This window comes from Cebidichthys violaceus, unplaced genomic scaffold (genome assembly GCF_023349555.1).
Source record: "Cebidichthys violaceus isolate CVI_PGR_0920_01 unplaced genomic scaffold, fCebVio1.0.p SCAF_21, whole genome shotgun sequence".
Taxonomy (NCBI): Eukaryota; Metazoa; Chordata; class Actinopteri; order Perciformes; family Stichaeidae; genus Cebidichthys; species Cebidichthys violaceus.
Window position 1 is genome coordinate 3,831,928 of NW_027176384.1, and position 15,797 is coordinate 3,847,724.

General features: G+C 42.9%; 1 protein-coding gene across 1 annotated transcript in view; it reads right to left on the reverse strand.

The window, feature by feature from the left end:
* Window positions 1-792: 792 nt before the first annotated feature.
* Window positions 793-15,797, reverse strand: part of rerg (RAS-like, estrogen-regulated, growth inhibitor) — a 33,877-nt gene continuing 18,872 nt past the window's right edge. Inside the window, exons 3-5 of the mRNA XM_068716968.1 lie at window positions 8,674-8,730; window positions 4,184-4,257; window positions 793-1,912 (exon numbers count right to left, since the gene is read on the reverse strand). Coding sequence (XP_068573069.1) covers window positions 1,502-1,912; window positions 4,184-4,257; window positions 8,674-8,730 — 542 coding nt within the window. The 3' untranslated portion in view covers window positions 793-1,501. The remainder of the gene's footprint in view (window positions 1,913-4,183; window positions 4,258-8,673; window positions 8,731-15,797) is intronic.

Consider the following 15,797-nt stretch of genomic DNA (forward strand, 5'->3'; position numbering starts at 1 on the left):
AGCTCTCACTTTCAAAAAGGTTGGTGACCCCTGGTCTAGGATTTTTTTTAAATAACCGTTAAATATATTTACACTCTGCCACAACCCAAAAAAAAGCAACATAAGGCCAGATTCAGATTGCCTTACTCAGCATTAGGAGTGATGGGCATCTCTACCACCAGGGACCCGGCGTTTGCTCTGGTTTCTCCAGTCTGAACGGATTCTCCCAGTTTCAGGAGATGTTTGTTGTTTCCTGCTTTTGTTCCCAATCCATTCGCTCTCACAGACGTGACATGTCGCACAGGAGAGGGCTTTTTACCCGCTACACAGACTCCATCTTTGTACTGTGTGGAAGTGCGCCAGCTTCGCTATGTGCTTATTGAGTTGCACGATCACATGGATACACATTGATTTGATTTTTCTTTCAATGTAATTGTGTATTATTACTGACAGGCTATATAAAAATGTTTGGTTCCACTTGAAACAGAAACACCACTTGCTCTCCTGTTGCATGTCTAACAGAATATCTGCTCAAGGAATGTGTTTTTGCCCCCAGATGTCTGGGACATGTAGTATTAAACAGCTCTTGCTGTAGCCTTCAGTAACCACTGGGGGAGCCTGAACAATGCACTGAAGTGTCTGTTAATGTTAGTCAAAGAGCTCAGTGAGACGTAGTTATGTCCCATTCACAGTTTTTGCTCCTGGACTGTCTCATAATCCGTCAATTTCTATTTCTTATCTATTAAAACATCAAATCACATAAATAAACATGGATGTCAACCAAACATATGGACTCATGAAGAGGGAAACCAGTGGGATATACATCCATTTTTTTAATTACGAGTGCACATCTGGTTGTTTTGATCATACAGGTCACGTACATAAAAACATATTCCATTTCAACAATGACAGTACCGTCTATCGTAGATGCCTTTTGGGCTCTGTACACACTCAAGAGACAGCTTTGGCAATATACCAAATCATACATACTGTAGTTTACAGTATTTAAAATGACAGCCATGAGGAGCTTCCCTGGAATGTGACATGTTGGGAGTCCACAGCAGAAACATTTAATGTCAAGATAATGTAGTGGACTTTACAAGGTTTGTGTGAATGAGTTTTTGTAAGAATGACATGGGTTAAGGACAGTGGATATTATGCAATAGTAGTTCTCTTTTCTTTGACCACTGCTGACGGAGCAGTTACACTATCCCCCAACAGACGAGATACAAAGAAATAAACAAATATCTCACCTGCATCCAGAATTATTTGATTCAAGTGACATAAAAAGTTTGGACGGCTCCCGCACTGAAGCGACGACATGAGCGACCTCTTCCAGACGGAAGAGAGACGCTGCCTATTTGATAGAGCGTGATCAGAGAAGTAGAAGAAGAAGTAAAGAACACATTCCACATAACATCAGTCACATTTTGTCCATTGCGGAGCCGATAGTTGCTTGAAACATTTACAGAAGAAGAACAGTACATTTCTGGCGTCGCCGGACGGTAGCCGCGGCTCTTCCCTAGCTGCTGATCTTGGTCAGCATCTTGTTGATGGCCTGTTTGACGTGCGTGGTGGAGCTGCGGCGTCTGGCCTTGCCCTGCACGGCCTTGCGGCGCCTCACCTCGCGGCACAGCTCGTGGAAGGCCTCGGCCACGGCGCCGCCCTCGTTGGCGCACGCCGAGCACTCGTAGAAGGCGCACGCCATCTCGGCGGCCAGCCGCTCGCCTTCCTCTGTGGCGACCTGCCGCACGTGGTCCAGGTCAGACTTGTTGCCCACGAGGACCAGCGGCACGTTCTTCGGCTTCTTCACGTCCTCCAGGAGACTTCGGAGCGGCGCCACCTCCTCGAAGCTCCCCCGGTCCGTGATGTCGTACACTATGACGAATCCGTCACCCCAACGCACGTGACCCTCCTTCTGCTGGATGTCCTCCTGGGGTGGAGACCAAAAATAAAATGGTTAAAAACGCTCCCTGGGAACTTTGTCTTATTCTGTAAAACCACAAGTTCTTTATTTAGAACATGTTTTTATAAATGATATAAAAGACAGCAACGTTAATCAGTGAGCTTTGAGATGCTGGAGTGTGTTACCAGCCTAGCTGTTTCCATGTTTAAAGTGTTTGTGCTAAGCTAACTGGCTGCTAGCTGTACCTTCATATTTACTGTACAGAATGATAATTGTATCCATCTTCTCATCTCTGCAATGAAGTGAATTTCCTAAAATATAAAACTATTCTATTACATGTTGTGACTCCAAACTATTTCAAAAACCATCTAAAAACACGAATAAGCGAAATGGAAGTACTTCTTTTGTTCCATTGGTGACCGTTTGGTTCCTGCACGCTTAATATTTCTATGCCTGTCTGCAATTGAACATAAAAAGCTTCTGTTTTGGTATACAGAGACACTTTTGTCTCCAATCCCTGACCCCTGCTCCTTCACTCCCTCCCTCACCTGCCTAAAGCCAGAAATTTTAATTCCGCAGCCGTCTACGGATTGTGAGCATTTAGGCATATCCTCTCTATTTGATCACGCTGTAGCAGAAACAGTCCCTCTGGTTCTAATGACTGGTCGTGTGGCAGACTTTAAACCGTAATCGGACTGGAGGGAGCCACACAGATCCTGATTTCATAATCATTGTGAGAGGAAGCTTAAAAAATACCACATCCCTCCGGAGGAAAGATGAGAGAGTGTGACGTTTGTGTACCTGACCGACTTTTGAACCTGGAATTTATGAGCTGCCGATGGCGACTCCACCTCCACAAATCATGGAGTTAAAGCTCTGTGCTTTGTTACAATCAGAGTCAGGAGAGACCTGACATTCAACACACGCCGTGTCTGGAAACATTCAGACCTCATCCTAATGCCAGCTGAAAATAGACTACGATATAATGAGAGAGAGAGGGATGACTTGGCTGAAGTGTCGCAGGGGAAATCAACCGCAAGCAGAACACCTACGCAGCACTGCGGCATATTCATCTTCTGCCCGAGGACTTACGCCAGCTCTCCCTCACGCCCAGGACCCGGCAATGCTTCTGTCAGACTGCAGGAAATGGTCATCTGAGAGAGCCGTTCAGTCTCACATCCACTCCTACGGTTACTTACACAACTGTCTCTCCAAAATAAGGGCATTGAAGCTGATCTGCAGTATAAACAAGTGGAGCCAGATTACCTTTTTTAAAGAAATGTATAAAAGCAGAACTCTCGCTACTGTTATAACTGATTGTTTTAAATTATGGATTGTTTTGCAGACTCTCCATGTCCACCGTGCCTTCTGAAAATATACGTGTCAATTCTCACTATCTCAGTAATAAAGAAAATTTAATTTTCTATTCTTTCTATTCAAACATCTTCAAACAGCTGTATTTATTCAGTTTATTGCCCAAAACAAAATGTTGGCTGGGCTGCTAACCTAACTAGCTCTCTTCCTGCTGATTTCAACACAGTATTGTTGTTCACAATGTAGCAATAGTGAGTTCACTGTGTCCTTTCACAATTTAGTCACAGTCAGTCTGGAGCCTCTCCAGTACCTGTGCTACTGCAGAACAGTCACGTCTTCAAGTATCTCGTGACATCCCGAGTACATATAAGTTACAAAAGGTGTTTTTCTTTTTGCTACGTGTTACTGGAAGATGTGTTCTGTTTCTGATAGCTGATCTTTATGTACATACTCCATATGTAAAGGACCAAATGTTGAGTTAAGTCAAATTTACCTTTCTAAATTTAACAGAAGGTCTGTCAAACTGGGTGAATAGAATAAGGTAATACAAAGATGGAGGGGTGTTTAATAAAATAATATTTTGAGTTGCATCATGGGAAAGTGTTGTATCTTTTGAAGTTTAACCTATACTAGTGACTAACAGTCAGTTTGCTGCATCAATGTCTCTGTCAGTCCTTTTTCAAATCTGTCTCTTTCAAGGGCCCCAACCTTTTAAATGTGTAAAGTACACCTTTAACTGTACTTCAGATAATTCTAGTTTATATCCATCACTTGTCTCTGGAAGCACAGCATTAGAGAATACACTTTGCGTTGATGATACTTGACTTTGTACACTAACAGTATAAGCAGTACCCCATATCAAGTACAGCACTGTGGTAATCCCTCCTCTCCTGTCAGTGAATGGGACAGTTAGGATGAATTAAAGATGGAGGTAGAGAACTCAGGTCTGGTTTGGATTAGAGACACAGGAATAATTTGTCTCACCTGCCCAGCAGTGTCCAGAATCTCCATGGTGACGACCTCATCGTCGATGTTGGCCTGATGACGGTATGTTGATTCTGTTAGACACGAAAGACACAAAAATCAATCCAGTTTTTAGAAATTCAATCCAGTGTGAAGCGTCATGTGATAGTAGTGATACCTGACTCCAAACATGGGAGTCAAAGTCATTATAATGCATTTTTACTCACTAAATTACATACCACATTAAAGGGTGTGTGTGGACAATAATACCCTTTTCCCAACAAAATTAGCTCATATGTAAGTTTTTTTTTAACAGTAAAATCTGATTTATACATTTTATTTTTATTTTTTAAAGGCTATAGACTCCTTTCCCATAGCAAATATGCCGAGCCGTTTCACCGGCCTAACTTTTTTGTTTTTTTTCAGGTGTACGTTTGGCATCCCTGACAATCTGGTGACTTTGAGAAGAGCATATTCTTTTTTTAATCTTTTGTACGTTAATACATTATAATCATTGTCTCTGTTGATATTATTAATATAGATTCACTTCAACGCGCCTCACATAGCATTGCACAGGTAAGTAATTGATATCTGACAGGACTAGGATATTACAGCAAGTTAACCAATACCTGACATACGTGTGTGTGTGTGTGTGTGTGTGTGTGTGTGTGTGTGTGTGTGTGTGTGTGTGTGTGTGCGTGCGTGTGCGTGTGCGTGTGTGTCTGCTCCCCAGCTTGATAAAGCTTCAGAGACGTATGTGTGATGTGGCCATCACAAACGTCCAGAGGTCAAAACAAGGAGCGACACACTGCATTGTTTAAAAAGGACACAACGTTCCCATTTGTTGCGGTTTTCCATTAAACATTATGTTGCACTTTGGAGCCAACCCTTCGGTTATTCTCAGCAGGTTGCTGACAGATTCTTGCAGTGACCTCAGACGAGCTGAGCTTCACCTCAAGCTGGTTTTAAAAAGTGGGATAAAAGCTTCTTATTCCTGGCACAGGAACACAGGTGTGAGTCGTGGCTTTGACCTTTTATTCCGCCGTGAACAGCACAGGCGTTATCCTCCTAAATTGCCCCCTTGTAAAAACCCCATCTGTGTAAACACCTCCCAGAGAGCAGCGGAGCCGCAGAAAACCCTCCTTTTAAAAAAAAAGAGATTCTAAAAGGATTTCGCTGTCATCTGAACCAGAGGGCTAAAGCCGGCGCTTTCTCGAGGCTTTTTCACTTTACGACTTACAATTGCATTCAGCTCATGGCCTTCCGGCTCTGCTATTTTCTTTTGTGAAGGGAGACTATTTGAAAGATTAGTAAGTCAAGGAATCAATGTTGCGCAAAAAATCACCAGACTTCGGTATTTTCTTTATGAATTTCTAAATATTGTTCCTCATCAGTTTTGCCTTTTTTTAATGTAAGAACAAGATGCATGAAGCTCTATACAGCGAGCTAATAAAGTGGATGCTTGTTCAAATCTAATTGCTTTGAACAATTAATTTCCTCTTTTCCCTGCATGACTAAATTGATAAATCTGTACCAGCTGTATTCAAATAGCTCAGTGATCTTCAGATTCTCATAGAAAAAGAGTTTAAAATAGCAGATTCTTGAGCTTGTTGTCGCTCCGGTTTCCGCACGTCCCACCCTCCATGTCCCAGGTGCGCTCACCTCTCCGGGGGATAAACGGCGTCACGAAATGTCACAGAGAGCCGATTTATAGCCGTTTGGCCTGAGGCACGAGGAGCATCTGTGAGGAGGAGAACCAGAGTCTTGCACAGTGACCCGTGGGACGGCCTATTTCAGGAGCCGTCGCTCCATCAGCTGCGAATGGCACCTAATTTGTCCACGTCCACCCGCCTGTGTGTTTGTGGCCGACTGCTCTGACGCGGGAGCCGGGATTGTTTAACCAGCCCCACCATCCCCATCTGAAGGTCTTGGAGAGAAACAATAAGCAGTCGCTTTCCTGGCAGCAAGCATTTCTTCCCTCATAATTCCCCCCCCCCCACTGCCTGAGGGCTGCTCTGGCAGAAGGTTAAAAGAGAAAGTGTCACGCCAGACGATAAGTGTCAAAACTGAGAACATAATCTAGTGTGTTGACATAGCTTGTAAAGTCATTTCGCTCTTACGCACGCCTCACGGTACTTTATTTCCAAAGTGGTCCTACCAGAAGTTCGGTCTGCACTCTGTGACAGAAACGCCAAACTGCAGTAGAAGTACTTCATTAGATTCTGTAAGCGGATGGTGTGCAGAGACAGAAATAACTAATGCAATACAATGTCGCCATCTGCCTTCTGGTCATCTTGTAACAGCGGATGACTGAACAAATCATTACTTATGCACATATTCATGTCTTTTTTTGCGTCTTTTCTGATGACGCAGGAACACAGGATGCCGCTGTTTGATGACGCGTGCAACAACAAAGTCAAATCACACCGTTTATCTTCCTCCTTCGCTTACGCAGCGTCAGTGAAGTCACCCACGGTTGTCTGGAAGAACATTTGATATGTTTGGATTTGGACAAGCTCACTAGAGCCCACAAATGCAAACTTGGTATCAGAGACACCAGTGACATAAGCACTCCAAAACATTAATATAATATCTTAATATATAATTTTGATGAAAGTAGGATTTTTCAAGTTGCCACATTAGAGAAAAATAAAGTTGGCAATTGTGTGCATGCCATACATGAGTACGTGCCAATCGGCTAAATCTGGCATGTTTTGTTTTTTTTGGGTTGGGACTCTACAAAACCACCATCACATGAGATTGCCTGAAAGGACTACATAGGTAGATAATGAATGGAGGTGAATGGTGAGCTGGGTGTACAGGGTGGAAGGCATATTGTAATGGATGAAGTGCAGTAATCTTGTGTTTTTAAGACCAGCGCTCTTTACACACACCTGTGTGATGGGCCCATAATAGGGTTTTGATAATGTGTCGAGCACTTGGTGGGTAATTTCAGCCGGGCGGTCTGATTGGTCGCAGACACCCTCTGGCTGTACTTTACTCCCATTGTGCACCTCAAGCTGTGGGCTTTCTGCAGGTGTGAAGCCAGTTCTTGTAATCAAGGAGGCACAGATCACTCTTACCTGCCTTTTTGTGGCTAGACCATGTGCACTACTTGAAGTTAATACGCATGTTGTGTGAAGCTGGTACACACGGTACCAATACACGGCATTACAAAAACGCTATCAAGGGGTATTATTGCTGAGGAAAGACGGGTTGATAACCCGTCTTCTGCCCTGAAGTTCCATCTATGGAACATTCTGGAAAATACGGGTTCCTGTTTTAACGCCCTAGCATACCTACATAGCCATACGCTGCGATGTGAAGCGGAGGGCATAGTGACTGACATTGTGATGTTTTTACATGAAGAGCTGATAATTGCGATAATTGCGCTCTGCTGAGACGCTGCACATTATGCCACAAAAAGACCGGATACGGTATTGAGGAGAGCACCATGTGAGCAATCCTGAGGCTCTGACCTGTCGCGTACAGCCGGGAAATGAAAAGCACCTCACAGAGGAGATGTCATGTCTTTGTTCCCTCGTAATTACAGTGTACAGAATTGGCTCCATCTGCATCAGTGTATAAAAACAGGCCAGTTATGTAGCTCTGATGAGGGCAGAGGAACCTGATTGCATCGCTTTGAATTTGTATTCACTGCATGATTAATAACTTAATTTCTTATATTTCCTTTCGCTATGATTTTTCTTTTCATCTTGATACTGTTCCTTATTTTTACACCTTTTTTAAAAATAGTATCTGTATATAGACTTGTGCGCTGATTTCTCTCCAGGCCAGTAGAGACTTAAGGAAGCCACTGTTCCAACACGTATCTTCCCATAAAACCTTTTTGTTACACTTTTTGTACAGAAAATGAGATTCAAGCCAGTCTTTTGCTACTGCGTCCAGTATTTATGCTAAGCTAAGCTAACTGGCTGGCTGGCGTACAGGCATGGGTAACATCTATCTTCTCATCTAACTCGCAGGCAAGAAAACGAGTACTTCCCAAAATGTCAAAAGTGCATTTCCTCCACAACGATGATCTTAGTTTATTAGTTGTTTTATATTTTTATATTAAGTGTCTGAATCTGCAAAGTAGCCTTAATTATTTACTAACTAGTGAATTTAAAAGTACGATCTTGCCCTCTGAGATGTAACGGAGTAGAAGTATAAAGTGACATGAAATGGAAGGTAAGTAGAAGTACCTCAAAGTTACATTCCACCACCACTAAAACGAGAGCAGAAACTTGTTTACAAGATAACAAAGTTCTTCATAACTCTAGCTCAAAGTGCACCAAATAGATGCATTTAACTTTAAAATGTACAACATCCACTCACCTTACAGTCTTACAGAACCCTGTGGGAAACACCAATAGTAGTGGTACACAAAGTAGTGTTGATGGCAACAGCAGTTACACCGTAGTTATCACTGCAGTAGTCACAGGAAAAGGGACGGCAGCAGTAGCAATGGTATTAGTGGTCATAGTATTACAGATGTGTTGTTGTCTTACCGAGTGTCGGGTCGTACTCCCAGATGAAGCGTCTGGTCAGAAATCTCACCACCAACGCTGCGGAGTACAAATATTAACATGTTCAGAATAAACAGCACAAGATGCTCTTAGAATTGTAGGATTTTGTTATACAACATGTTGTGTCTTCAATCGCTAATCAGCCGTGGATAACCAGCAAGAGATCCGAACCACTTCAATACACTTCTCATCTAAATGCTAATACCTATTTGAACAGTTCCACATCATTAAGGCGGAATCCAAGCAGCCCTCAGGATGAAGCATCGACTCCCAAAGGTTCAACATGAGCTTCTTTGCTTTTATGGGATAGTTAGCCCGCTCTTTATAGCACCAAGTAAACAGAACAACATCCCCAGCAGGCCGGTGACTCACTCTCTCAATGACTTCCCATCAACAGGTAACACGCCGCACGGAAACGTCCATCTCCTCCATTCAGACGGATTTAGGAGGTCGTTACATGTGAACCAAACCATCTGTCTGCCCTGTGATCTCCAGCTGCACTTTTTCCATCTAGAAGCCAAAATCCACTCTTCTATTTGATACGTTGTATGAATAGGACCACGCAAACCCCCGTTCTCTGGTTCTCTACAACACTACAGTGTAATCTCATTAAGACACCAAGCATCCCCTTCAACCCTCAGGAAATGTTAACAGAAGGCATGATGCCACATAGACTCTAATACGGGCATAAGTAAACATGCATATTTATATTCAAGTTTTTCTCAGAGTAAATAAATAATACCTATGTATATGCTATAAAAAGTTAAAGGAATGGTTTTACATATTGGGTAATACACTTTGCTTACTGGTAAGAGTGAGATGAAAAGAATGATGCTCTTCTGTGCATGAAATATGGAGCTGAGCCAGGAGCTGATTGGATAAGCTTATCATAAGGAGTGTCTTAAAGGGGAAACGGCTAGCCTCGCTATGTCCAAGTTAAAGATATGTCTGTCGTCATTACATGCTAAGCTAGGCCCTTTATTGCCACCTGTAGCTCATCTCACTCTTGGAGAGCAAGTAAGCCACTTTCCCAAACTGTCTACCCTTGTCCGCCATGCTTTAAAAAGACTACAGGTCTGTCTAAAGTTTGCTAACATTAGCCACGCAAGGGTCGGTCTATGCTCAGATCAGAACTAGTTCCTAAGATTCGTTGTCCGACCACGTCGTAAATGAAAACGGCGACAGTCAAAGGCAGTAAAAGACAGCAGTACTACATTTTTCCAGATGTTTTTCCAGACGTTTGCTGTATAGGAACCCTTTTTCATTTGGCTTTTTCGCCAATTGTTTGCTACCACACACGGACAAGCAAGTGTTCACACTTCCAATGCGCTACTTTGCGGGAGCTGTCATGTGCCCGAGTGACTCCCTTTAGGCCCGAGTGGTCCACTTTGAGTCCGGGTGTGTATCCGTGTCCTTGTGTCAAGTTGCTGAGCTGCTGCTTGTATCAAAGAGACAATGGGGAAACAGCCTTGTCGTTTGAAATGTGTGGGTGGGAGGGGAACACATCCATCTTGGCCAGGCCTTTTTTTTCCACTTATAATTAGCCAGGACAAGGAACGGTAAGGGAACTTATTATGTCAGCCAGAGTGTCGCTGCCACGCTTCATTGTGCTCCTAAAGAACTCCAGTCCAGTCTCTGAGCTCAGCGTGCGATGCTTTCTGAGAGACTGGTGCTAAAACGTTTCAATTTGTCTTACGCACATCTGAAGTGACAGTCAAAACATTTAATTTACTTGACAGTGTTGCATCAGTTGGTCTGTCATGCAGCATGTACAGAGAACATGCAGGTCTTTTCATGTTCACATACATGTAGCTTGAAATAGCCTGTTGTTATCTTGATTCTGTTGGTTTTCTCCTGCAGTAAACCACATTTCCCTTTCTTTCCTAACACACTTGCTGTGTTTTCAGGCAAAGGAAGAGTGTGTCACGCAACTTTCAATTATTCCCTGAATGCGCTCGGAGCAGAACAAGCAGCAGATCGTTTGTCGTGCTGTGGAGAAGGCGGACAGACACGCACGTCTACATGTCCTGTTGCTGACAGAATTTCCCACTGAGGTTATTTTGTGTTTTTTCTGCCACAGTGGCTTGGATTCCAGGTGGACGGAACAACCAATGGGGTGTGAAGTCCTTTCCTCATTAGAGGTAACCGTATCTCCTGCTTTTTTTTCCCTCCTGCCACTAGAAGAAATGTACACACAGAAGAGAGGAGCCTTTGTTAACCTGCTTAATATGGACATTGTGGCCCAGATTCACTGCGGGTCTGCGGAGGGGATAATGTGTTCTGTATCACCAGGCTGACCTGATCACAAAGAGAGGAGATTCACTGGCTGTGTTTCCAGATCTGGGTACAAAAAGGATCGATTACAAGTATCTTTTGACTAGAGAAGTTTTGGTACTTCTTGGTACTGGTACCAATTTTTTTGTAATCGACCTCATTTCTGCGACGAAATAAAAACTGTGGCACTGACACCATGCACAAGAAATATATTTCATCATCTGAAAACTGACAAACATAAAGGTATATTTTAAAATGAAGTAACCCCTACTTCCACATTTTGATCACCTCTAATATCTATACAGTGTTGGGTTATACATCACAGTGGAGGAGGAGCTGCTGTTAGTGTTGCTGCTCATGGCTTTTTTGAAATTCCCTGCCATGTTAACCTGAGCTTTTTGCCATATAGTATCTGGCATTATGACAAAATCAATACCCCGTTGTCTTCTGGAGCTGGGCTGTTGTGTTCCTCACATTCTCAACAACTTGATATTTCCCAACAAATACTGCAGCCGAAAACTGAGTTTAAAAGAAACAACAAAAAAAAACGGATCAGATTTGATCAAATTCTTCGGCCCAAACTTCACAGGCCCGCTCTGAGTGGATAGGTGGAGGAGTGCCGAGTTTTCAGATTTGTGTCAAACGCGTCATCCGCGGGAGGTGTTTGCCAAAGTGACCTAATCGCATTAGCGGCAGGATGTCGGACTAACTGCAAACAAAGCTAAAGCAATTAGCGGCGCTGCGTTACTCATTGAACAGTCTCTATTGATTCCATAAGCCGTCAGACGGACACCCACTGCTCTTTGGTTCCCTTCGGCCACAAAAAACACCCCTTTACCGGCCGACAAGTGGAGCTCTCCCAGAGCTGCGCAGCTGCAGTCAGGTTTTCTACCTATTGTGTTCACGTCACGTCGGGTCATATCATACTGGCCACTTGTGCAGATAAGACTGCCGAGGGAGATGGTTAGACTGGGTCTGACTGAAAAATCCGACAGCAGAACAAAAGGACGAGCCATCGAAGAACAAAAAAACGCTGAGCCAAATGACATTTTGTCCGATTCATACATTTGATGCTTGTTTCGTATTTCTGCTGTATATGGACTGAATGTTCTCAGTGGCTTCAGTTACTTCGTAAATTCCATCTCTGTTAAAGTGATGCGAGCTCGGAAATATTAAGAATTTAAGAAATTTCAATAATGAATTGGTGACCAGCCTAGATTTCACCAAGCTAGTCTCCAGCAAGACCTCAGAAACGGTTTCAGCCTTGCTTCTGATATAAAATGATAATAATGTGCTGATTATTACCTCATGTTACCTCATGTTTTACGTGAAAAGAAGAGAATCATTGACCAGGCGAGCTGTTTTCTGTGTGAAGAAATGCAGACGATCGCTGCGCTGCTGTTGTGCAGACAGGAAGCCACACTTTACTTGTAAACGCTTGTAAGGGACTTTTGAAATATGCTAACTGGACTCTTCCACACTTCAATCTATGCCATGAATGTTCTCCACATCTTCTCCTTTATGCTGCAAAACACAATTGACATTTTTGTCAAGTAGTTTGAGATTTATAGGACTCATTACTGGCCTAAATGACTATGAAATTACTTTTTGTAGAAGACCCTGGTCTCTAATCAATATCCTCACCACCTATTACTGAAGTTGCTGAGAGCAGGTTTATAGATTGTGCGCTGATTATTGATTCATGCTGTCCTGCAAATCCACTCGATATTTGAAGGAGAACTGAGAAAATTAGGACACTTCAGTCCTGGGGCTCTGCAAAGCCATTTTGGTCCCAGCTCGAGCATTAATCCTGAACATCTGCAGAGCCTTAGCATCTATACAAGGTGTAACTGGACTAAATCATTCCACTGGAAGACAATAAGAGAAATATTATGTGAACCAAAGGATAGACATAGGAGAAGGTTGCTTCCAGGGTTCACTCAGATTTATTTAACTTTATTAATGTGACAGATGCAGGGTCATTTTAAAGCACTGTGATAAATCTGTCGCAGCGCGGGCAGCAGCAGATTCTACTTTCTCGTTATTTTTTTTGCAAGACATAGCAGATGGAAACATTTTTGTCGTACAGAAGCTCAACCTGCATTTCTCTCCTGTGTAAATATGTACATGCATTGTTGCATGGGCATGCTTCTTCACACAGAAGTGACAGCCCTGATGCAAAAAGCATTAAGGACAGATTAGCTACAAAAGCACCCAAACCACTTCCTGTACTGGAGGTCAGGCCACTGTTCCCAGAGCTTTCCCAGAGTTCCTCTCACCACCAGTCCCCAACCACCAACACCAATCCTCTCTGGAACGGCGGGATAGACAAAAACTGGATTTTTCACGATGAGAAAATATATGTACGTCTGTGGAACAGGGACTTCTGGGAGCCCGCGCAGTGCCAGGGGACATTTTCAATCTCTGGCTACTGCCAAATATAAATGAGATCAAGTCAGACATTTTATCATCTCTGCCTCTTTCCAGATCAGATTACAGCTCGCCAATCAGGCTCCATTCATATTTATTCTAGGATTGAACCAATACCCTTTTGAGAAGGGATGTGGGAAGTCTAAAGTGAGCACAGTAACAATAACACACAAGGCAACAGTAAACATGTCATCCGCCATGAGTAATGGCGAAACTGTCTGGGCCATTCAGGAACAAATACTTCACTTTGTGTGAGCTGGGGTTCAGGGGAATTTAGCTTTGTGTAAGGAGTGGTTTAAACTGTGTGTTTCTCCTGCTAACGTACAACCTACTGTAGTAACTCAGTGTGACTTAAGACCTAAAGTCTGGTCATGACTAGTAAATCCACTGTATAGTATTTCCCACCTGTGTTGAAGTTTAGTCAACACAAGTTTAAGCTAACTTAGCTACACTCTAGCAACCCAAGCCGACGTCACCCGAGATAGCGTTATGTTTGCCAAACACATCGTCCTTTTCTCTTTGTGACATTAAAAGTCAAAACATACTGTTTTCCTTATACACACGGCTGTATCTGTGGCTATAGAGTTTCAGATGCTAACAGTGCAAACTACGTCAACAGAGCTGACAGTTTTTTTTCCAAGGGGGGGAACCAGTGGTGCACGCTCACATGCACTGAAATCCATGCTCAACACACACACACACACACACACACACACACACACACAAACACACAGAGGGAGAACCACTTCCTTCTCTGCCCAGATATACACTACTCCTCTACTATAGCTTTACATAGCAAATAGTTGTTTGCTGCTGAATTGATGCTCTAAATGTTAAGTAGAGAGCCTTAAAGGATGATGCATTTTAATTAGAGCCCTTTTCATAAATTGCGTTAAAAGAACGCAACTTGATGCAGCTTTTTACCGTTGAACATGCATCCTTGAGGAACAATATCTTTTCCCAAAATACGAAACCAGTAACACTTCAAGAAACTCTCCGCATCGCTCTTGTTCGCCGGATCCTATTACAGCCAATTACCAGCAAGACTCATCACTTTTCTTCTACGTGCCTGCGCGGTAAACTCATCAGGGACTGAGTGTTGCAGATTCCCGGTTATTACACATCATTTAAATTAATGAGATGTCAGGCATAATCACAGCAACTGCTCCTCTGAGAATAATAGGCCAGCTTCCCATTTATTTTCTGCCATGCTTGATTAGTCATTAGCCATGGGATAATTCATAATTAGGCCCATCATTGTAAACAATAAACTACATATTTTAAATGAACAACCCTTGAGCTCTGAGTTTTTTTTTTGCATGAACCCTTTTTAATCCCACATGTAGCAATTTCCATCTAATATCCCAACCACTAAAATTAGCCCTTAAGCTGCTGTGATCAGCAGTGAAAATGAATCCATCGCTCTTAATATCAGTGTGAGAAGGCCCCCCCCCCCCCCCCCCCCCCCAGTCTGTGGCTGGCAGACGGCCGACCGTTCACATGTAGTGCAGAAAACACACTCCGTCAAAAGATGGCTGCTAGAACGGTTTTGCCGCCTCAAGCCAAGTTCTCATAATAAATTAAACTGCAATTGAACCATACGCAGCAGTGTTTTACTCTCCTGAGCTAGTTTCCTCTATAAATCTCTAATGTGGCAATCATGAGCAGTGTAATTAGATCAGCTGGTAATGTTGGTAAAACGAAGACGATCTCTGCATCGGATTGCCTTCTACATAAACGTTTAATTAAAGATAAATGAAGATTCTTTTTTTAACATCTTAACTACTGTTGCAAATACATTTCTCTAATGAGAAAGGTTTCATTATTAATGTTGAACCCAGATAAAATCATCACCTGACTGCTGTTCCTCTCAGCTCATCGTTTTGGTTTTACAGCTCACAACTTTGCCGTTTCAATTCACTCTCACAAAAGCAGCTCTTCCAAACATAATGTATACTGGGGCATTTAGCTGCTGAAGAGCCAAACATTTTTGCTGGGAGACAAAACTAGAGCTGAAAAGAGAGGGAATATTAGACTTTCATCTGTCAGGTTACCAGAAGTATGACTCAAAATGAATGCTGATGTCACTCTACGTGAAAAGATATGTGATTTTAATAAACTGTCCATCATGAGGCCGTTTAAATACATTCACATTTGTACCTTGCTGATGACTGGCCCTCTCACTAAAGACATTACCGTTATTTGTCTAATCAAATCAGCATTTGAGATTTCAGCTCATTTGAATTGGATGACCTGCTGTTGTCAGCCAGTCACAGTCCGGTTCATTCAATAACAACTACACTGACGTCCACTGAGATTTGACTCGACTAATGAAATTATTTCTGTCTTCCTGAGCAGCTCCGTCTCTGGTAAATGACTATTTGACCACAGGGGATGGACAA